The following is a 21900-nucleotide window of genomic DNA, read 5'->3' as shown; positions in this document are numbered from 1 at the left end:
GTTGGGCGCTTAACCGACTGAGCCTCCCAAGCGCCCCAGGGATAACAATTCTTATTTATTTTCTTCCTTTTTTAAAAATATATATTTTTTAATGTTTTTATTTACTTTTGAGAGAGAGAGCATGAGTGGGGCAGAAGCAGAGAAGGAGTGAGACACAGAATCTTAAGCAGGCTCCAGGCTCTGAGCTGTCAGCACAGAACCCGATGCAGGGTTCGAACTTGTGGACAGCGAGATCATGACCTGGACTGAAGTCTGATGCTCAACCGACTGAGCCACCCAGGCACCCCTATTTTCTTCCTTTTGAGCCCTGGCATTCACACTGTCAACTTCCAAAAATATCTTGGGACAAGTCCACAGATATGCCAACCTTAATACTATGGGTTTGTGTTTTTTCAAGTTTATTTATTTTGAGAGAGCGAGCAAGAGCAGGGGAGGGGCAGAGAGAGAGAGGAGAGAAGAAAAAAATCCCAAGCAGGCTCCATGCTGTCAGTGCAGAGCCCAGCCTGGGGCTCGATCCCACAAACCGTGACATCATGACCTGAGGCAAAATCAAGAGTCAGATGCTTAACCAACTGGGCCACCCAGGTTCCCCCTAAATACTGTATTTATTGTGGGGGCTCAGGCTTGCTGATACAAGGGGCACACCGAAACAATACACACTTTTTGTTGTATTATGGGCAAAATTGGTGGTGGTGTCTTGGGTCTTGGGTCTTACAAGATAACTACTGCAGGCAGCACTGTTCCAGTGGGAAAATGCCCAGTTGGAACCCTGTTCTGAACCAGCTTAAAATCAGCATTTGGACTGAACACTGTCATTCACCAGCTCCTTCGCTGTGAGCTCAGTGCGTGCAGACCAAGGAGCAACAGTCAAATCGCGGTACCGTCACTGCCACACTCCTAGGTCAGAGACCCATACATCTCATGTTTGCATTTGTGCTTAAAGATTTTATTGTTTGAAAGCAGTCACACTGCCCTGACACAGCCTGCCTGCGGGAGCACTTTGACTTTGTGAATGTCCTCTGCAGGTCGCTAGCTGAAATGGCGGCGGCCACATCTGTCCACGTGGTTGCTGTCATTGAGCCCATCATTCAGCACGCCGACTGGTTCTTCCCTGAAGGTAATTTACCTTTTCAACTTCACTGACCACCCAGGCAACAACAATAACAGTATAAAAAATACTTTCGAGAAGAAAATGCATCGATAATCCCTTCACCGTTACCTAACCGGTTTCCCTTTCTTGCATTTCTTTTTAGACCCCTTACCTTCATCTTTGACACATTGGCCACCACATTATTTTGTGTTTCGCTTTGTTTCACTCAGCACCAAGTTGTTCACTGTAGCCAGCGTGCATGAATGCCCGCTAGGCGCCATGTGTTTGCTGGTGAGACATGCTGTCTTCCCTGGAGGCCCAGGGCCCTTGCAGAAGGACACACAAACAGATACTGTAAACGCGGCGAGTGAGAAGGAAAGGCGGATAGTTTGACAGAGTCAGATGCTGGGCGTAAAGAACCAGGGACCACTTTGTAGGAGAGGTGACGCTGAATATGCAGTTTTGCACTGGGAAGACGGCTTTTTGTTTCTCTAGGCAGAGAGCTGCCCTTTTTGTAAAGGAGGCAGGTCACGCAGGATCGGTGGACTAGAGCCACTTTGTGAAGGTCAGAGTTGGCGCGTCAGAGAAGTAGGACTTGAGTCTACAGGCCATAGGCTTCCAAACTGCCTTTGTTGTAGCCTGGGGGCCCCGAGTGTCCATGACCCCCTGGGCGGCAAGTTTTGTGAGTCCAGACCCTGCCCCTTTGACCAGAGTGGCCCTGCTGTCACCTCCCCTGGAGTGTGAACCCCGTGAGTGACACCAGGCCATGTGCGCCCCTTCACCACGGTTTCCACACCATCGAGAATCCCGCCTTGCTCACGGAGGCTGCTCAGCAGATCTGTCTGAGTGAGTCCTGGCGTTCCGCCCAAGATGTCTTTAGGAAAATAAGCCTTGGAAAAACTGCTATAGGCAGCACGGAGTTGGTGTTGCCTTTTATTTGTATTTTATAATCAAAATGTAAGCACTTTTCATTTTTTTGTTCAAAGAAGTAATCCATGCTTATTGCCCTTGTCCATCTTCCATGATTTTTTAAGAAATTTTATTTACAAAGAAGAAAGCAGAGGGACCGTGTAAGTTATATTCTTCCATATTTCTTGTTACCTCATTTTACCTTCCCTGGCTTGGTAAACCATTTTTTTGATTGATTGATTAATTGAGAGAGAGCGTGCACACAAACGGGGAAGGGGCAGAGAGAGGGAGGGAGGAAGAATCCTAAGCAGGCTCCACACCCAACATGGGGCTCAATCCCACGAACCGTGAGCTCATGACCTGAGCCAAAATCCAGAGTGGGACACTTAACCGACAGAGCCATCCAGGCACCCCCTGGCAAATCATTCTTAAGAGAGTGCAAGGGGTTCTGCTTTAGAGGCAGTGAGGGCAGGGGGCTGAAGCATGAGGTCCCTGCTCCAGAGGGAGTTTTAAAGCCCTGTTCAGCCATGTGCTCTCTGTCACACAGGGCACGCCTCATTTTATGGCGCTTTGCTGCCTTGCGCTCCCTAAATTCTGCATTATTTTACAGACTGAAGGTTTGTGGTAACGCTGCACCGGGCATGTCTTTCGGTGCCGTTTTCCTGACAGCCTTTGCTCATTTCATGTCTCTGTCACATTATGGTAATTCTTGCAGCATTTCAGATTTCTTCATGCTTATTATATTTATTGTAGTGATCTGTGATCAGTGATTACAACTCACTGAGAGCTCAGATGATGGTTAGCATTTCTTAGCAATAAAATCTTTCTTTAAAAACAGTTTACTTATTTTGAGAGAAAGAGAAAGAAAGCAAGATTGGGGGAGGGGCCGAGAGAGAGAAAGAGACTCCCAAGCAGGCTCCATGTGGTCAGTGCAGAGCCTGATGCAGGACTTGAACTCATAAACTGTGAGACCATGACCTGAGCTGAAGTCAAGAGTTGGTCACTTAACCGACGGAGCCACCCAGGCACCCTGACCATAAAGTATTTTTTAATTCAAGTATATACATTGTGTTTGTAGACATTATGCTAGTACACACTGAATAGACAGCAGTATAGTATAAACATAACTTTTATATGCACTGGAAAACCAGAAAAGTCACCTGACTTGCCTTCTTGTGATACTCATTTTATCAAGATACTCACTTTATCGCAGTAGCTGCTTTCTGGCACGGTTCACCTTGTTGCGGTGGTCGAACACCGACCTGCAGTGTCTGATGGCTGCCCATACGCTGGTTTCTTTCTTTTGTTGCAGAGGTGGAATTTAACGTCTCCGAAGCATTCGTGCCTCTCGTCACCCCAAATTCCAATCACTCATCTCACACTGGAAATGACTCTGACTCAGGGACCCTCGAGAGGAAGCGGCCTGCCAGCATGGCGGTCATGGAAGGGGACTTGGTGAAGAAGGAGAGGTGCGTTTAGCTGTTCACTTTCATCCAGCAGCAGATAGCACGTAGAAGGATTATTGAAGCCTCGGCATCTGGTACTGCCTCAGTCGACCTGTAGTGAGAATGGCCCACTCCGCACCCTGATTGTTAGGTCCAGACATTTCGTGAATTTTGCTCTAGTTCATTCCAGACATTAATATGACTTACATAAGGCAGATACATAACTTGTCTGTTAACACCCGTGCCCTGTGCATCCAAGCTTTCCTTGGTGGTCCATGGTCAGTAGGCCCTGTGGTGGAATGGCATCATACACACGTTATAAAGCCACCTGAATGCACTCGGAGAGAAGAGAGAGAAAGGGGGAAAAAGTTCAATACTGTGGATAGAGGTCCAGGAGCAAATGTGAGAATAACCCACCTCTCACAGTAAGCTATGTGACCTGGTGTTTAAAGAGACCTGTTTTGGATAGAATTTGGCCCCTCGGTGGCAGCCAACCACTGAAGCTGATGTTCAGCTGGAGAAACTTAAATATTTGCCAGTTCTGGAAGGAAAATTAATGACGGCAGTATCGGATCTAGCGAGAGTTCATAGGTCTCCGTACTGTGCTCCGTGGGTGATTTTAGTGGGATTTTCAAAGGTTCGGAGGCTCTTTGTGACTTGTGCCTTCAGAGGCCAGCCTGCTGAGTGTGTATGATGAAATGCCACGAAATTCACCAGTAAGGCCAAGTTAGAGAGGCCTGTTTGAGTAGCGTGCTTTTCTTGCACACGCAGAAGTAATAACCTCGCTGGAAGTAGTGTTAACATTGCAGGTAAACAGCAAGCTCCTATTTTAACTGCCCAGTCTTAGAGGGAGCTTTGATGGCTTTTTGCTTGATTTTGCTTGGTGGGTGGTGGTTATTTTTAATCCATAACGAAGGCCAATTCACTCCACTTCCCTATTTGGTCCCCCTGAAGCCCTCATTTATTACGTGCAGAAGCCTTACTTACCCGCAGTCCCGTTCACACATTTGGTCCTGACTCTTGACGACAAACCGGCCACCATGAAATTAGCCTTCGTGTATTCTAAGTCACAAAATGCAGTGTTATGGGTCTGACTGGCATATAGTAAACGATTCTCGGTTACCCCCAGGGTGGATTCTCCCCCACCGGCTGACCCAGTAAACACGAGCTGAAGGAGCCATGTGCCTTGATTTTTCAAACTGAAAAGTTTTAAAGTTCATACATCAAGTAAATCTTAGCGAAAAATGAACCTCCTCCCCACCCTCCAACCACCATCTCCTTCCCCAAAGCAACTCTGTTTCGCAAGGTTACGGACCCTTTCAGACGTATTCTTTGCACACGCACGTACCAGTGTTTCTACTTCTCAGCTCGAGAAGCAGGGCTGTGTGACCACCTTCCTCACTCAGCTTCCACCTCATCCCCCACACACGCAGATTTGAGGTGGCCGTTGGGTGGTACGCAGATAGGCACGCTAGCGGGCTGCCACTCACTCGAGACGAGGCCTGCCCGTTGGCTTGCAGCTGTCCGTCCCCACCCTGAGGAAGGACGCTGATCAGTACCGGGTCTGTGGGCTCACTCGGGTTTAAAGCCCGGTTGAGCTGCTTGCCCTGGTGACAGGGATGACTGTGAACCTGGTCCACACCGCTTCACTGCATGCTGGGCAAGCTGGGGGGCTGTCCGCGCGTGTGGGTTTCAACATGCGTGGACCGGTGTACTTCTGTCTCCGTAGTCGGCTTGCATGGTGTGTTGACTGTTTCTTCTTTCTGTGTAGCTTTGGTGTGAAGCTTATGGACTTCCAGGCCCACCGGCGAGGTGGCACTCTAAATAGAAAGCACATAGCCCCAGCTTTCCAGCCGCCACTCCCGCCCACAGATGGCGGCGCCTTGGCTCCTGCGGGCCCGGAGCCCCCTCCCCAGAGCTCTAGGGCTGAAAGCAGCACAGGGGGTGGGGCAGTCCCCTCCGCTGCGGGCTTACTGGAGCAGGGGCCAAGCCTGGGCGACAGGTAAGGAGGCAGCTTCTGCTGGGTGTCCAGTGCCCAGCCTTCTCGCAGGGGCTGGCCTGTGGGCGCGGCTTCCCGGCCGAGAGTGAGCCAGATTTGCCTACATTATTCTGGTTGGCAAAGGATAGGGGAAAAAAGACTGCAAATTGCTTGCTTCCTTTCCTGTTTTCCAAAAGAAGCAACATTTGTTTGCATTCTTTACCATACTGCTTCGGCGCTGGAAGCCAATAGGTTGCTAGCAGTACTATAAACCTCTTAGCTGTTGAATGTGCACTCAGTGTCCATTGACCACTTGCTTGTTGTCATCTAGTATGCTGACTAGTTAACACTTGAACACAGCAAGTTACTTAGGTTATAGTATTCTTGGCATTCATTCACTCACCCACTCACCCACTCACCCATCCACCCAATCCACCCATCCATCTAATCAGACTCACTGAATAACTAACTGAGTGCCGGACGCGTCCGAGGTGCAGTTGGTGACTGAGACCTTCCCAACCCCTAGTATTCAGTCTTGCAGGCAAATTGATATGTGAGTACGTGGTAGGAAATATGATATTGAGCCTAGCCACCTGGAGTGGGATAGAAGTATACAGCAACTTTTAAGAAAGAGGACCTTTGAGCTTGAGATTTCTATTTAATGTGTATGAATTCATTTCTTCACACTGACCCAGGCAGATGACCACCAGAGGCCACTACAGGTGGTCTCTCGGGTGGTTCACGAAATAATCACACCTAAAGTAAAATAAATGCATGGAGCAAGGATGACCTGTTTCTGCATACATTACGTGCAGAGATGAAGCTGGCTCCTCTGCGTGGGGAGGGAGTGCCTCGGGCGCGTGAAGCTCTTCTTGTTCGGTCCTCACGCCTGAACTCTGACTGCCCTGGGTCTTCCTGAATTCCTTCTTAGTCCATCATTTGCAGAAGTTCACATTCTGCTGAAAACACCTGCGGCTTCACACTCCCGGGGCTGCACATGCTCGTCCGTCATAAGCTCCATGTTGTCTTGTAAACCGCTGCTCCACACGTCTTCGTTTTGGCTTAAATTTTTTTCTTTGACAAAAAAAAAAAAATTCTCGCAGACTTTCACTTTTTCATGTACCTGTTAGCATTCAACCCGATTAATCAAAGCTTAAGTACATCATGTAAGACAATAATTAGAATGCACTGCAGAAGGACACGGAGAACGTCAGTCCTCGGTTTGCCTTTGTTTTTTACGCTGTATGGATATTTTTGTGTACACTTCACTGGTGGCATTAGTGAATGCGTTGTGGCATTGGGTGACCCTGACCAAATGTAGCCATCAGGTTTAACATAAAAGGTTCGGACCCAGGAATTAGCCTGAGTTCTGATCTCTCTCTCCCCTGCTACTAAGCAGCTCCGGACTTTGAGCGATCGAAGGGTTTCTCTTTCCTCCAGTCCAAACTAGTGATAACAATTGAGTACTTTGTAGTTTCCAGCACTAGTATTTTGCCATAGTGTTTGCTTTGTTTTATACACTATCTGTGTTAAAATCCTGTTATTTTGAAGTCCAAAAGCCCTTTTGCGTTTTTCAGTATTGCCCAATTTAAGTACAGGCAAGCTAGACATTTCTTGTTGGTTGCTCAAAATGGTCTCTATCATGATGTTCAAGGGGCAGAAGAGTTGGAAGATGGTGTGATGCAGTGAGTCTCACATTTAGTCCTGTGTAGCCCCAAACAAATATTAGCTGTGTAGACCCAGTGAGAACTACTTAAAATTCCACATCACCTCCCTGCCTGCCGAGGTGAAAGCTCTGGCTGGGATCTGGTATTTTATAGCATGCTTATTAGGTTTCTAGCTGGGAATGCCTGACATCTAACTTGACTTCTGCTCCCCTTAGTCCGCCAAAACCCAAGGACGCTGCCCCCGCCCCCGCCCCTGCCCCGGGGAGAAGCAGCAATCCGATGGCCGCTGGCCCGAACCAGGCCCAGGCGGCGGCCGGCTCCCATCAGCTCTCGGTTGGCCCGGGGCACAACTCCTCTGGCCCTGGCCCCAGCCCACACACTCTGCGCAGAGGTAAGTAGCCACTTCACTCCTCACCCTTAGGGAGGGATGCGCCGACATCCTTGGGTTAGCGCGGTGACTCACTTGCAAGGCTTTCCAACAGGTCATTTCCATGTCGGTTTATGAAAGGGCGGGCAGAAAAATCAGTCATTTTAAGAGCAAATTGACTGAAGAGAAATGAAATAATGGAGAGCAGAGAAGCAGACATGGCACAGTATAGTGAAGCCACAAAGTCCAGCAACCGAAAGTCGCTTCTCAGCAGCAGTGCTCCCCGTTTTCCGGGAATCTGGCGTGACAAGCCCTCGCTCTGTTTGGAAACCGCCACAGCCTCCGTAGTAGCCCAGCTTTAGGCTCTGCAGCCCTGGAGATGGTGGCCAGGGCCTTCTGGGTCCTGACTGACATGTGATCGGAATTGCTCCCGCGTCCACTGACATGGACGACCTCCACCCGGCAGTTAGGGAGACTGAAAACACAGCAGATCGTGTCTTCTCTCGGTTGAAACGCTCCAGTGGCTTCCGTGGCCCCGTGCGGTTGGGGCTGCCTCTGGGCCCCGCTCTGAACCACTGCCCTCTCTCGCCACGCTGCCGGCAGTGCTGGTCTGCTCTCCGCTCCTCGCCTGCACTGAGCTCATTCCCTCTCTAGAGCGTCTGCATTCCATGTCTTCTCTTCTGGAACACTCTGAGCCACATCTTCTTGTGGCTCTGTTGAGATTTTATTTTGTTGGGGCGAGAAGACCTACCACCAGATCTACCTACTCTTAGATCCCTAAGGGCCTAACAGGCACACTGCACTGCGGCAGACCTCCGGGTCTCACTCACCTGCCCGAAGTGATGAGCCCCCGCCCAGGGCATGGCAGAGGCCGCAGGGACAGCCAGCTTCCGGAGAGCCAGCTGCTCTCGGGTGGCCTGGTCGAAGCTGGGCAGTTGTGATAAATGGTAAAGGGCCTGGACTCCAGAGTTTGAGCTGTAGCTGTGCCCGAAGTCGCAGGGCTGCTTGGGTTAAAGGCTGCTACTTTCACCTTTCCCAGCCGAATTCCTACAAATATAAAGTAGAAATAAAAACGCCTTCTTAAGGGGTATATGGGGGGGAACGCCCACGAAGGCACTGTCTGGTCCCAGACCCACGTGGTCCTTCGTAAGGCGGTCCCCCACCTCTCCCTCACCCGCCAAGCCAGCAGCATCTTCGTCTGCACCGCAGCTGACCCTGGCGCGCAAGGAGGTCTCCTCCTCCTGGATTCTGGGGGAGCCCTGCTTCCGTATTGAGGCCCCGCTCATGGCCACATTAGGGGTCTTTCCTGCCTCCCCAAACTGCAGGCCTCTGGCTTCCTCACAGGACGAGTCTGATCCTTCTGACCCTGCCTCAGCCTCCCCAGACCTTCCTAGGTGGTGCTAAGGCAGAGCCCGCCTCTCCCGTCTCCCCGGCACCCAGCTCTCCACTTCCTCTGCCAGTTTCCTCCACACCCTTTAGTGTCTGGATTGGTCGGTTATTCTTTCTTTAAGCTTATTTACTTATTTTGAGAGTGAGAGACAGCAGAAGCAGAGTTGGGGCAGCGAGTGAGTGGGGAGAGAGAGAATCCCAAGCAGGCCCCACACTGTCAGGGCAGAGCCTGGCGCGGGGCTTGAACACGTGAACTGTGAGATCGTGACCTGAGCCGGAAGCAAGAGTCTGACGCTTAACCCCCTGAGCCACCCAGGCGCCCCAGGAACAGTCTTGTATTTGAATTAATTCATAATTAATCTTGCTCATAACAGAAAACTAGAACTTTCTCTTTTTTAACTGTTTATTTTTGAGAGAAAGCTAGTGGGGGAGGGGCAGAGAGAGAGAGACGGAGACACAGGATCCAAAGCAGGATCCGTGCTGACAGGAGAGAGCCTGATACGGGGCTCACGACCTGAGCCAAAGTCAAACGCTTACCCAACTGAGCCACCCGGGCGCCCCAGAACTTTTTAAGTTGCTGTGGTAACTAGAGTACAGCTAATATTCCAAAGGTTTCTTCCTTTGTCCGTTGGTTGGTTGTTTCTGTGGGAAAAGGTCTTCCAAGGTCTGGGGTCAAAAATTCTAGGCCAGCAGAGCAAAGCAGCCTTTATACCCTTTTTATTCCTTAATTCTGGGCCCTGGGAGCAGAGAGCCAAGCAGTGTAGGAAGGAGGAAAGGGATGAAGAGAGTCCAAGGAGTCCACAGAACATGGTTGTGAGCCTGTTTTGCCAGTTACTAGCTGCGTGATCTTGTGAATACTTGACCTCTCTGAGCCTCAGTTTTCTCCCCCGTGAAATGGGTGTAACAGTGCCCATCTTGCAATGAGCTTATGAGAGTCAACCTAGGCGCCTTACTTGGTGCTGGTGATGTGCTGGGTAAATGATTGATACATTTCCTTAATTTCCCTATCCCTTTTTGGGAAGGTGAGTAGGATCTCAGTACAATTTGAAAAATACTGGGGCACCTGGGTATCTCAGTCGGTTAAGTATCTGACTCTTGATTTCAGCCTGCTTGGGATTCTCTCTCTCTCTCTGCTCTTCCCCCACTTGCACAGGTACATGCTCTCGAAAGAAAGAAAGAAAGAAAGAAAGAAAGAAAGAAAGAAAGAAAGAAAGAAAGAAAGAAAGAAAGAAAGAAAGAAAGAAAGAAAGAAAGAAAGAAAGAAAGAAAGAAAGGAAAGAAGGAACCCATTGTTTTCCATTTCACCCTCCTTGGTAGCCAGTTCTCCTCCCACACCCTTTGGTGATGCTGAGCTCGGCTGGTAACGGAGAGGGGTAGTGATGTGCTCCAACTCTCCGTAGATACATCTAAGGCAATTCCTCTGGACTTATTTGTATTTATATCCAGAATATATCTGTTAATTCAAATGATTCTGGAACTGGTAGAATTTCTCTTACTAAAAAAAAAAAAAAAAATCAAGCCGTCTTAGGGACGCTGGCTTAGGGCCAGGGCCCACGGTATGCTGTGTAGGCAGGTCAGTCATGCCTGACGGTCATCCCCTCAGGCCATCTCGTTTCTCCCCTTTTCTTACCAGGCCATCAGGTCACCAGGGAAGGGTACTGACAAGTGGGAAGCTCGGTGAGCTGAAGGCAGTGATTGGGGGGGGTGGCCCCCTGACTGACTTCTTTTCTTACTGAACTTTAAACTTTTTTAAAATAGTTACTTATTTTGGGGCGCCCGGGTGGCTTAGTCGGTTAAACGTCCGACTTTCGCTTGGGTCATGATCTCGCTGTTCGTGGGTTCGAGCCCCGCGTTGGGCTCTGTGCTGACAGCCAGCTCAGAGCCTGGAGACTGTTTCAGAGTCTGTGACTCCCTCTCTCTCTGACCCTCCCCTGCTCACGCTGTCTCTCTCTCTCCTAGAAATAAATAAAACATTAAAAAAAAATTAAAATATGTACTTATTTTGAGAGAGTGCGAGCTGAGGAGGGGCAGGTCTGTATATGTATGAAGTTATAATGTACTCTTTTTTCCTTTTTAACATAAACTTTCTGTTTGGGATCAGAGAAGCTGCCGACAGTCCTCGGAGGTCCCGGGTGCCCTCTGGCAGCTGCGCCCGCAGTGTTACTGTTAACAACTCGCTGCCCCCCCGGCGTCCACTGCCTGCCGCAGGCCCGTGGCGTCCAGGACACCGCGTCACATGCAGTCACCTGTGTCCCGGTCTCCTCTGGGCTGGGACCGGCTCTCGCGTCCCTTGTGTTTTCCCGCCTGGACGGCTCCGGGAGTGCGCGCCCGGCATCTGCCGCCGCCGCCCACCTGCGTCGGTCAGCTGGTGGTCTCGGTTAGACGGGGCCGAGGGCTTTGGGGGAGGACGGCCGCGAGGGGAAGTGTCCCCAGGACGGCGTCCTTCCGCGGGGCGCAGCGTACCCCGCGGTCGCTGCCGTGAGGTCCGCCTGCCGAAGGCGGTGCTGGCTCTCGCGTGCTCTCCTCACTGAAGGGTGTTCTCCTCCTTTGTGCAGCTGTTAAAAAACCTGCTCCCGCACCCCCGAAACCAGGAAACCCGCCTCCCGGCCACCCCGGGGGCCAGAGCTCTCCAGGGACATCTCAGCACCCGCCCAGCCTGTCGCCAAAGCCCACCACGCGAAGCCCTTCGCCTCCCTCCCAGCAGGCGGGCCAGGCCCCGGGCCCGCCGAGCGCCGCCCCGCAGCCCTGCGCGCCCCGGAGGTTCTCCAGCAGCCTGCCCCCCATCCAAGCCCCCAGCCACCCGCCGCCGCAGCCCCCCACGCAGGCCGCGCCGCCGGGGCTCGCCAAGCCCGGCGCCGAGCACGGACTGGAGCAGCCGCCGCACACCCCGCCGCGGACCCCTACGCCCCCCAGCACCCCGCCTCTGGGGAAGCAGCACCCCGGCCCGCCGCCTTCTCAGCCCCAGGCGGCGAGTAACCCCGAGACGGCGCAGCCCCACGCGGGAACCTTGCCCAGACCGAGACCAGTACCAAAGCCCAGGAACCGGCCCAGCATGCCCCCGCCTCCGCACCCTCCCGGCGCCCCGGCCGCAGGGGACAGCGCCCTCACCAACGCGGCTCCCACTGCCTCCAAAATAGTGACGGGTAAGGAGATCTGGTCGGACTCTGCCGTTGCCTCTGCGCGGACCCCGCTCTGTTAGGCCTGGGTGGACAGCAGGGGGCCGCCGGCCACACCGCCGGCCCAGTCTGGCCCGTTGCCCATTTTTGTAAGTAAAGTTTTATTGGGACACAGCGGCTCTGATATGTTTACGTATTGTCTTGGGCCGCTTTTGTGTTAACAGAACCGTAGAGCCCTTTTAGAGATTATTGGGCTCACAGAGCCTACAGATTAATTTACTCCCTGGCCCTTGAATTGGCTGGCCATTGACTTACAGTTTCATTCTGTGTCTAAGACCTATCTACCTTGACATTTTTCTAAGTGTAATGACCTAATCCATGTGGAAGGTACCGTACCACATGAGCACCAAATTCATTTCTTCCTCATTAGGATACTTCTTTTCCTTATGAAGGTAAAAATGTTCATAGTAAATGAAGCATTTCAGGTATTAACTTTAAGAAACAGGATCTGTGCCACTTTGGCACCGCAGGAAGGGAGATCTTGGGGGCGATCACGTCAGAGTGCTGGCCTCCGGTGGTGGGGGAGGGAAGGGTTGACATTTTCCCGGAATTCCCATTGAAACCTGTTTTGGGTGGTGATGCTTGTACAGATTTCAGTGGGCTACCTAATGGGGTGTTTTTTATAGGCAGTGGAGAATGTGATCATTTTATTTAATTATGATTTCTTTTCAAAATTCCACCCCAAGTGCTCTAATATGCTATTTGATTTAAGGGTGGGGTAGATGGGGTTGGGGTTTTTTTTTATTTTTTATTTTTTAATGTGTTTTTTTAAATGGCAGTTAGGAGCTTTGGATCACAACAGCTTAATTTTCCATTTTCTACGTGGAGCTAGTTTTAGAGACGAGGTGGAATATACCTCTGGGCCATCCAGCTCTACTGCGTGACTTCTCTGCTGAAAATGAGCCAACGGTATACCCCAAACTGGTACCCCAAAGGATGAGGGTTAACCAACTAGTCTTTTGATGACTTTCCCCCCACCCCCGGGAACATTCTGCATAACTTGCGTGTATTATAAATTTATAATTTTAACAATTTATGACGACACTCCAGCTTTTATTTTAAAAAACCAAAGCCACATTGGTATCTTTGTTTGTTTCCCAATAGATGCCCTTCCTAGTGCCCCAGGTGGGGAAGGTTCCCAGGACTAAGGTCTGTAACCCCCCCACCCACCCCAAGAGCCCGCACCAAGCTCTGTATGCTGCTGCTTAGCCATGTTTTGCAAATGTGCTTTTGACCAGGTGCTCAGGAGCAGCTCCCAGACCCCGTGCTGTCCATTCTGTAGCAGGTGGACGTTACTTTTGTTCTCACCAAAAGCATTTTGAGCTGCAGTGCTCCAGATTCGAGGTAGCTGTCAGTAAATTGAGAACCCAGTTTCAAGCCACTCACATAAGATATTAGGAATGTCTTCTTTCTTGTTTGTAAGCCTTTCTTAAGTGTCCTGCTCTTCTCAGTGATTTCCCAGCCGTTGATTGGCTCATCACGTCCCACCAAAGAGGACTCGGGTGCAGTCAGCACAGAAACTTGTGTTCCTTGTGTAATTGTACATCGTCAGTGCAAGTTAACTGCATGGAGCTTCTTAATTTGATGTTTGAAATTCTCAGGACCAAACCGAACCAAACCAACAAACCATTCTTCTTCCAGAGACCCCCACACTAAATTCCTTTGCGTTCTAGCACGCTTACATTTTGCCTTCTTAAACCACATGAGCTTTTCAAAAGGCACTGTTAGTCTCATCTGAGCTGTGCCTCAGGGTCCACACTGGACTCCATAGGGCTCTTGTTGTGCGTACCATTGCTCTAATCGGCTGATCTGAGCCTGAAACCCTTGGTGGGCTACTTTGCCAGTGTTTGCAGCTTTGGTCTGAGTAAGACTTTCCATAGAAGCCATAGGACACGAGTGCAGCTTTAGAGCCGTGGAGGAAGGCACGGGCGTGACCCCACACGGTGACCCCTTATAACCCGCAGCCGGGGCCGCCCGCTGGGTGTGGGAATCGTGCACAAGAGTGAAGTGACTAACCCCTGTTCAAGGTGGAGCCTTTTAACCCTTCAGGACTTGTGACACACCAGCATCTCACCCCAGATCTTTCCTTTTATGTAGATGGAAAACTACAAAGACTGGAATCATGTCTGTTGTTCCAGAACACTCTGTTACTGATCCAGTACAACACCGTAATGCTCTGTACTTTATCAGATCAGGCATGTTTTATATGAAAGGTACCTTGCCTTAAGATATTAGCTAAGTATTTAAAAACCAATCTATGTTACGAATTCTCCTAAATGCAAAAAATTCCAGGCCACCACAATTATCTCTGTATCGCAGAAGTACCTTTTAATTGCTTGAAATCATCCAGACTGCCATTGGGAGCGCACAGAAGGCCAGCATTTAGGATTCACGCATCCACTAGTACTGAGCAAGCTGCTATTATGAACCGTTCTTGGATACAGCTATTGGGTATTTCAAGAAGAAAAAAGACGTGACTTTCTTAAAAGGCTATCTTTTATTATGGCATTATGTTTTCGTGTGGAAAACCATAGATAGGTTCTTAAAACAGGTTATCTGCTAGAGCATTTAGTCCTAAAAAGTTGAGTTAAGGCCTGGGAATTAGGATCAACCCCTGGAGAAGACCGCTGCTGCCAAGCAGACTTGGCCGCCACCATCTGGCAGCTCAGCACCAACACAGAAGAATGGGAGGGACTCTGATGTCATTTGAAGCTCTTCTTTGTCGTTACTGTAGAAAGCGTGGCAAGCCTTTTAGCTTTGAAAGTAAAAGAGTTTGCGTCTTATTGTTTTTAAAGTAACAGATTTTAGCCAAGAGTGTTCTAATTGAATCATTTTATTAAATAATTTAGATGTATGACCTGCCATATACAGTAAGAGCCCAAATTGGAATATTTAATGGTAAGGAAAAGGCACCTGATTGGCCGAAGCATTTGTGCTACTTGATGATCATTCTTGTGCACTAATGCCTGTTACTAACCCGGCACCCTAACCCTGCCTGCTTGCATCCCTGCTAACGGTGCATGTACTAAATGACGCTGGCTTCAATCCTGCTTGCTATCGATCACTCTGATTACTAAGTGTGTTCACAGACGTGTGACAGGGGGTCCCAGGGCCGGCCTTGTAACGTCTCTGCTTTCTGTTCTTTTATATACCGGGCAGGCTTGCGGTGTAGCAGGAAGAAGACATTGTAGAATTGGGCATGCCCGAAATATAACCTCAGCTGTGTAATGTCAGGCAAAGGCACAACCTGGCTGATCAGTAAAAGGGTGACATTCGTGAGAATTTTTGTTGAAGGTATCAGATCAGATAAAATAAGAAAACACCTTGTTGTTCTTAGTACACACTGGGTCCTAAGTAAGTGCTAGGTCTTTGTGATCATGTTTATCTTGGAAAAAATAGATGATCAGAGTTATGTACTAGATTCATAAGTGAGCGCTTTAAAAATGCATATGCCCCGGGGTTCCTGGGTGGGTCAGTCGGTTGAGCATCTGACTTCTCTGACTTCGCTCAGGTCATGATCTCGCAGTTCATGAGTTTGAGCCCCGCGTCAGGCTTGCTGCTGTCAGCACAGATCTGCCCCTCCCCCACTTGTGCTCTCTCAAAAATAAAAAATAAAATAAATAATAAAAATGCATATACCCAGACCCAGCCTTCTAGAGCCGAGACACAGGAGGGCTGGGGCCCAGGCACCCATGTTTAGATTCTGTTGCACCACTTGATTTTCCCAATAGCAGTTCTTTTGTGGGTTAGAAAGACAATGCTCAGGAGTAGAAGATACTCCTTAATGCTTCGTGATACTTTGTGAGCCTGAGGATACATACTCCATGAGGCTTCTGCCCACCGTGTGATGGTAGTCATGTCGCGCTCGGGGCCGTCACTCAGAACTTGACACTGCTGGTTCTCACCGTATTCTTTTTAAAAACTAACCCCAAAAGTAACATACTTTTAAAAATTAACCATAGGCGTTAAAGAATATTTGGAAACTAGAAATAATAAGTCACCCTGCTACAATTGAAGAAGTTTTTCTCTACTCTTATTTTTTCTTTCCTAAAAGTCCAGGGTGGGGGGGGGAGGGGTTTGATCAATTATTTTGCATATATGGATTTTGATCCTGCATTTTTATTTTACCTTACATCACATGCCCTGCCCATGTTATGATGTTTGTTTACAACCTTCTCAATGACTGCATAATATTAAGCAGGTATATTTTTGCTCATAGTTGGACATTTTCAAGTGGATTCTGCTTCTCCTTGCAGATTATTTTTAACAAATAGATACCAGAATCATGTCAAGGTGAACATCCAGTGAACTTGAATAGAATCTCTCCTTTGTAAAAATAATAAAAAGTTGACGCATTGTCTCTGACAGACCGGAAAGTGTCCGACGGCCCGAACGAGCTGGGGAGGGGCAGCCAGGGGTCCTGCTCTCAGACAAATTGGTCGGCAGGCGGGGTAGATCGCCCGCAGTTGGGTCTGCAAGTATAATTCCAAGGCTGTGTGGGGTCTGTTACCTAACACAGTGGCGGGAGAATGACCTCAGACTGTTTGGAAGGTCAGTTAACAACCGAAAGCACATATTCAGAATTGTTGAAGTGACAAACCTTCTATGAGCGTGTCCTAAGTTGTAGAGCGCGCGATGTGGCCCTTCCGGGGACCCGCTTCCCTGATACAGGTACTCAGGGGAAGAAGCAGCCTGCTTAGATTTGTCCACACCCCACCTCAGGGGTAACGTTCTGCCTGAGCAGAGGCAGGGTTCTGTGGCGTCTCTGTCTTTTTGTTCTTGGCTGTTTAATATAGTATCAGTCATGAGGCCTTAGCTCCATGCTTTATGCTCAAAGACTGGCCCTTTTTAGAACGCATACAGTGAAAAATGATGGCTGCTCAAAATTCGCAGCCAGAAAGCTTCAGAGGCATTTTTTTTTTTTAAACCAAGAAGAGTTCCTGCGGGAATCTTTCTAAAATAACTTTTTTACTACAGCGAAGCAGAGTGTTTAAGACTCACGCATCATCTCCTCAGATCCCGTCTTCTCTGTCAGGACCCTTACCCGCAGACGCACAGACTCCTGTCAGACTCGAGAGTCCAGCCAGTGTGGCTCTGATCCTCTGAGGAGCCGAACCTCTCAGAGTCCCCCTTTCTTACCTCTGCGGTGGGCCCCCTGCTGCCTCGCCGTTGTTTCACACAGGGGTGATGTGTGTGGAACACCTAGTACCGTATCTGGGACATAGTAGCTGCTCCATGGTGGCAGTCATTGTGGTGAGGGATAGGCTCCTTCTAGAAGCTGTCTCTGCACACACGCCTATTCATACTACCTGTCGCGTGTGAACAGACTTGCTGTCTTCTTTTTTAAAAAAGGTTCATGTAAGAGAGGGGGGACTGGGAAGTAGTGTACCTCAGGCCTCCCAGGGGCAGCGGGCAAGAGGCAGAGGGGACTTCCCTTACGCTCCCCCACACACTTTTCCCCTGGGTATAGAGGTCAGGTGTGTTCGTCAAAAATAGAGGAATTCCGGAAAGTACAAATCCAGGAATTATTTATATGCGATGTAAAAAGGAAGGGAGGGAGGGAGGGAGGGAGGGAGGGAGGAGGGAGGGAGGGAGGGAGGGAGGGAAGGAAGGAAGGAAGGAAGGAAGGAAGGAAGGAAGGAAGGAAGGAAGGAAGGAAGGAAGGAAGGAGAGTGAGTTTGTCTTCTGAGAAGGATCTGTGGCTGACTGATGTTGGTTTGCATGGAAACCCACACATTAACAAGTAGAAACCTAACCAGTGTGTACAGTGCCTGTGCGTCACGCGCCCCCACCGGGCATGGCGGCTCCACGGTCTCTGGTAGCCTCTTTGGGCTGAAAAGAGACACTGACTGGTTGCACCATCTGTCTTGTTGGGTTAGGATAATGGTGAAGGGGTTGAACGTGCAGGGATTTCTGGAAAGAGTCTTGTCCTTAAGCTGTGACTGCTCTGCCTGAGGTGATAGGAGCGGGGATGGGAAGGATGGCTGGGCTGGCTGACCCTTCCCCATCCATCCATCCGACTGGCCATCAGCCTTTAACCAGTCACTGTCCCAGGCCTCAGGGAGGCACTGAACAGGACAGACGCAGCCCCTGCTCTCGCTGACTCCCTTGCTGCCGGGGTCAAGTCTGAGACCTTTGGATCCCTATTCCATGCACACAGACGAGCCCGGACTCCCCGCCGGGCAGTGCAGCGCAGCCCAGTCCAGTCCGTGCTGTGGTCACTGCAGGAGCTGAACCGGCTGTCTGCACCCGCACTTGAACTCTTTGGCACCTTGGCATCTCCACAAATCTAGAACTTTCCCTCGAGTTGTGGTACATAGGAAGCCTTGAGGGCGGGGCCCGCCGACCCAGGAACCCATTGTGAGGAAAGGGAGGAGGTGGATCTCGCGGCTCAGGACGGTGGGGCCGGTGGGAGCAGGCAGCCCCCGAGGTGCACCTGCATCTGCCGCTGGGCCCTGTGGACAAGGAGCGGGTGAAAGAGAGGTACTGTCACACGCGGCGGACATGGTGTCCCCCCGCACCGCGGCCAGTATGGACAGCATCTCTTAAGCCTAACGGGGACTCCGCCCAGCACAGCCACCCAGCCCGGCAACGCCGGCAGGTCTGAACGCCTCCCTTCTGCGCCAGCCCTGCCTCCTGTTGCCAGGCTCGCAGTTTGCTAGAACACACCCCTCCTAGAGAAACAGATGGTTCTGTCGTGACGAGGGGCTGTCCCCCCGCACTCGACTGTCGGCTTCACGAAGGCTCGTTCGCTGCTGTGCCCTCAGGTGGGTGCTCAGTGAGTGCTTGTTGAGGAACAGGCGCGTGTGAGGCCCCCGGCCTCACTAGGAGGGGGGCTGTGGCAGGCGACGATGCCCTTGGTGAGTTTAGGATGAGGGGCCGAGGCCGGAGGATCGTGTGTTTGCCCTCTTGCTACCGGGATCCCAGCCAGCGTAAGACACGAAAAAGGAACTGGGGTGTAGGTGTTAGGAAGGGAAGAGAAAATACGTGTGGGACACTGGCCATCTACCTCAGTGTTTGTCAACCAAGGGCTGTTGTCAGGGGACGTCTGTCAGCGTCTGGAGACGTCTCTGTCACCCTGGGGAAGAGAGGGCCACTTGCCACTGGCAGCTAGTGCTCTGCACCCTGCAGACGGCCCCACAGCCCGGAATGTCGCCGCAGGGAGGCTGGCGTAGTGTCAGGAAGAGGAACGGCTCCGCGGCCCCAGAGGAGGGGCTGTCCCCAGTGACGGGCGCCCGTCCCCGTGGCCCAGGGGTCCTGAGGGGAGTTTTGTTAGCGCGTCAGAGGCCTCGGTGAGAATGCGGGTTCCTCTCCTCGGGCAGAGCGAGCACAGGTGGCAGGCGCTGCATCTGAGAGCTGCCCTCGACTCCACTCGCGAGGGCGAGCGCGGCTCCCGTGAGAGGAGGCGTGTGTGCATGGGCCCACTCGGACTCTCCGGCTCCCCTTCCCCTCAGAGCGCCCCCGGGGGCGCCGCCGCGCGCTGACCCCGTGTCTCCTGTTTTTGCCCAGACACCAGTGCTAGAGTTTCAGAACCGCTTCGCAGCACCTTCCCCGACACGCATTCAGACTCCGCAAGCAAAGAGCTGCCCGGGCGCCTTCTGCTGGACATAGACAACGACACGGAGAGCACGGCCCTGTGAAGAAGGCCTCCCCGGCCCTGGCCCCTCTGCCCTGGGCACGGGGCCGGGCGCCATTGCCTCTGCAGACCCGACAGGGAAGGGCTTTCAGTGAAGGGAGACGGAGGCCGGCTCGCCGGCCTCACCTTCCCGCGGCCCGAGGAGAAGGTGGGGGCTGACGCTTGAAGCCCAATGACCTGTGTCTTGAGGACGCTGGCTTTCTTTACACGGAAGAGAGATCATGCCCACAAACATCTCTGAAAGGAGGAGAGAAAGGACAAAGAAGTGGCTGGACTGGAAGGAGCGCGCCCGCCGCGACTGGGCAGGAAACGCTGCCGCCGCACCGCGTTAGCTATTTAATAAAATGCGTCCATCATGCGAATCGCCTTCTTCCTGCTCCTCAGACTGTCACTCTCATACCTTCGGAGGGAGGCTCCCCTCCTTCAGAATCGCTGCAGAACCATTTTGTATGAAGTACGGTCGGCGCCTCGCCGGCCCCCCGAAAACCACGCGCGTCAACGGTGACTGCTGGACCCGTCACCTCAGCGAGCTGGACATGACCTGTGCCTTGCTGGATTGCAGAATGTAGAAAGAAGTGTACTGTTCTTTTTTTTTTTTTTTAAACAATATAATTGCTACTTGATAAGGACCGAACAATATTCTAGTTTCATGTTTAATTTGAATTAAATATATTCTGTGGTTTATATGAAAACTTTATCATTCTTGGAAGTGAGACCGTGGATTGTGTGTACGTGTGCGCGTGCGTGCTGTGTCCCACCCAGACAATTCGGATGAGACGTTGGGGGGTGGGGGGAGCGTCTGACTGTGACCACAGAAGCCTGAAGGAACGGAGGGCGAGGCGGTGGCAGGGACAGCAGCCCCCAGGGGCCCCCGGAGACCTCCTGGACTGGCTGTGCCCCAGAGAATGTTCTGCGGCCGGGCTCTTCCTCTGCACTTCCCGGTCCTGACTCCCTTCCCCGTCCAGCCAGAGACACTGAGAACAGTCCGCCCCACAGGCCCAGCGCAGGAGCCCGAAGCTGCTCTTTTCCACGGGAATTCCCTTTTCTGGGGGCCGGGAGGCACCCCGTGCCCGGGCTTGAAGCACTAGGGAGGAGCGCTTGGGGGCGCGGAGCAGAGCGAGGCCCACAGTCTGGATGTCCGTTCTGACGGCAGCCCCTTGCGGCGGCCCAGACGTGGGGGCCCCTCCCGGGGCTGGGGAGGGACACGCGTGCCGGCGCTGGCTGCCGTGACCCACTCTGGGAGAGCTGGTTGCCAGGCACATCAGTGACCTGTGCCTTGCCTGGAAGACCCTGGCCCCGTGTGTCCACTCCGGCAGCGCACACAGCTCCCCGGGCACGACACGGAGGACACCGGCCCCCCTTCCACGCGGACGCTAAGCAGGTTCAACTTGAAAAGGGCGATCATTTTTTCCTCCCGACTCGAAGCTCCCCGTGTCCCCATCATGCTTCCTACACTTACTAATTACGTTGAAATAGGTACCTATTGAAGCGCCTGGGTGGCTCAGCAGGTTAAGCGTCTGACTTTTGGTTTCAGCACAGGTCACGATCTCAGTTTCATGAGTTCGAGCCCCACATCGGACTCTGCACTGACAATGCGGAGCCTGCTTAAGATTCTCTCTTCTTTCCTCTCTCTGCCTTTCCTCCGTTCCTATTGTCTCTGTCTCTCAAAATAACTCAAAAAAGGAGAGGGGTGGTGCCTTGTTGGCTCACTGGGTTAAGTGTCAGCACAGAGCCTGCTTCAGATCCTGTTCTCATCTCTGCCCCTCCCCTGGTTGCATTCTCTCTCTCTCTCTCTCTCTCTCTCAAAAATAAACAATGGGGCACCTGGGTGGCTCAGTCGGTTAAGCATCCGACTTCGGCTCAGGTCATGATCTCACAGTTTGTGGGTTCGAGCCCCGCGTCGGGCTCTGTGCTGACAGCCAGCTCAGAGCCTGGAGCCTGCTTCGGATTCTGTGTCTCCCTCTCTCTCTGACCCTCCCCTGCTCACACGGTCTCTCTCTCTCTCTCTCTCAGAAATAAAAAACATTAAAAAAAAAAAAAGAAACACTAAAAGAAACACTGCCACATCAAAACTAAGCACTGAACAGAAAATAAAATGTATTTAAGAAAAAAAATATGTACCTGTAAACCCATGTTCCCCTGTATCTTAAATGTATTTGCTTAAGGCTCACTGTCCCTCCTCATATGCCATCCCGTGCTTTGCTATAGACCAGGCTCCTTGCGGAAGGCAAGTCTCCGTGTCA

At 51.4% G+C, this 21900-nt stretch overlaps 1 protein-coding gene across 2 annotated transcripts in view; it reads left to right on the top strand.

Moving 5' to 3' along the window:
* ARHGAP17 (Rho GTPase activating protein 17) overlaps positions 1-20365 on the top strand; it is an 85665-nt gene extending 65300 nt beyond the window's left edge. The window contains exons 15-20 of one of the 2 annotated variants that reach the window (XM_039234377.1): positions 1026-1117; positions 3312-3468; positions 5216-5446; positions 7305-7480; positions 11401-11988; positions 19531-20365. In XM_039234377.1, the coding sequence (XP_039090308.1) occupies positions 1026-1117; positions 3312-3468; positions 5216-5446; positions 7305-7480; positions 11401-11988; positions 19531-19661 (1375 nt within the window). In that variant the 3' untranslated portion in view covers positions 19662-20365. The remainder of the gene's footprint in view (positions 1-1025; positions 1118-3311; positions 3469-5215; positions 5447-7304; positions 7481-11400; positions 11989-19530) is intronic. The other variant, XM_039234378.1, reaches the window with a different exon arrangement.
* The last annotated feature ends 1535 nt before the right edge of the window (positions 20366-21900 follow it).

The sequence above is a fragment of the Hyaena hyaena genome, unplaced genomic scaffold (assembly GCF_003009895.1).
Source record: "Hyaena hyaena isolate Hyena2069 unplaced genomic scaffold, ASM300989v1 scaffold_88, whole genome shotgun sequence".
Classification (NCBI taxonomy): domain Eukaryota; kingdom Metazoa; phylum Chordata; class Mammalia; order Carnivora; family Hyaenidae; genus Hyaena; species Hyaena hyaena.
This window is presented reverse-complemented; position numbering and strand designations above follow the sequence as displayed.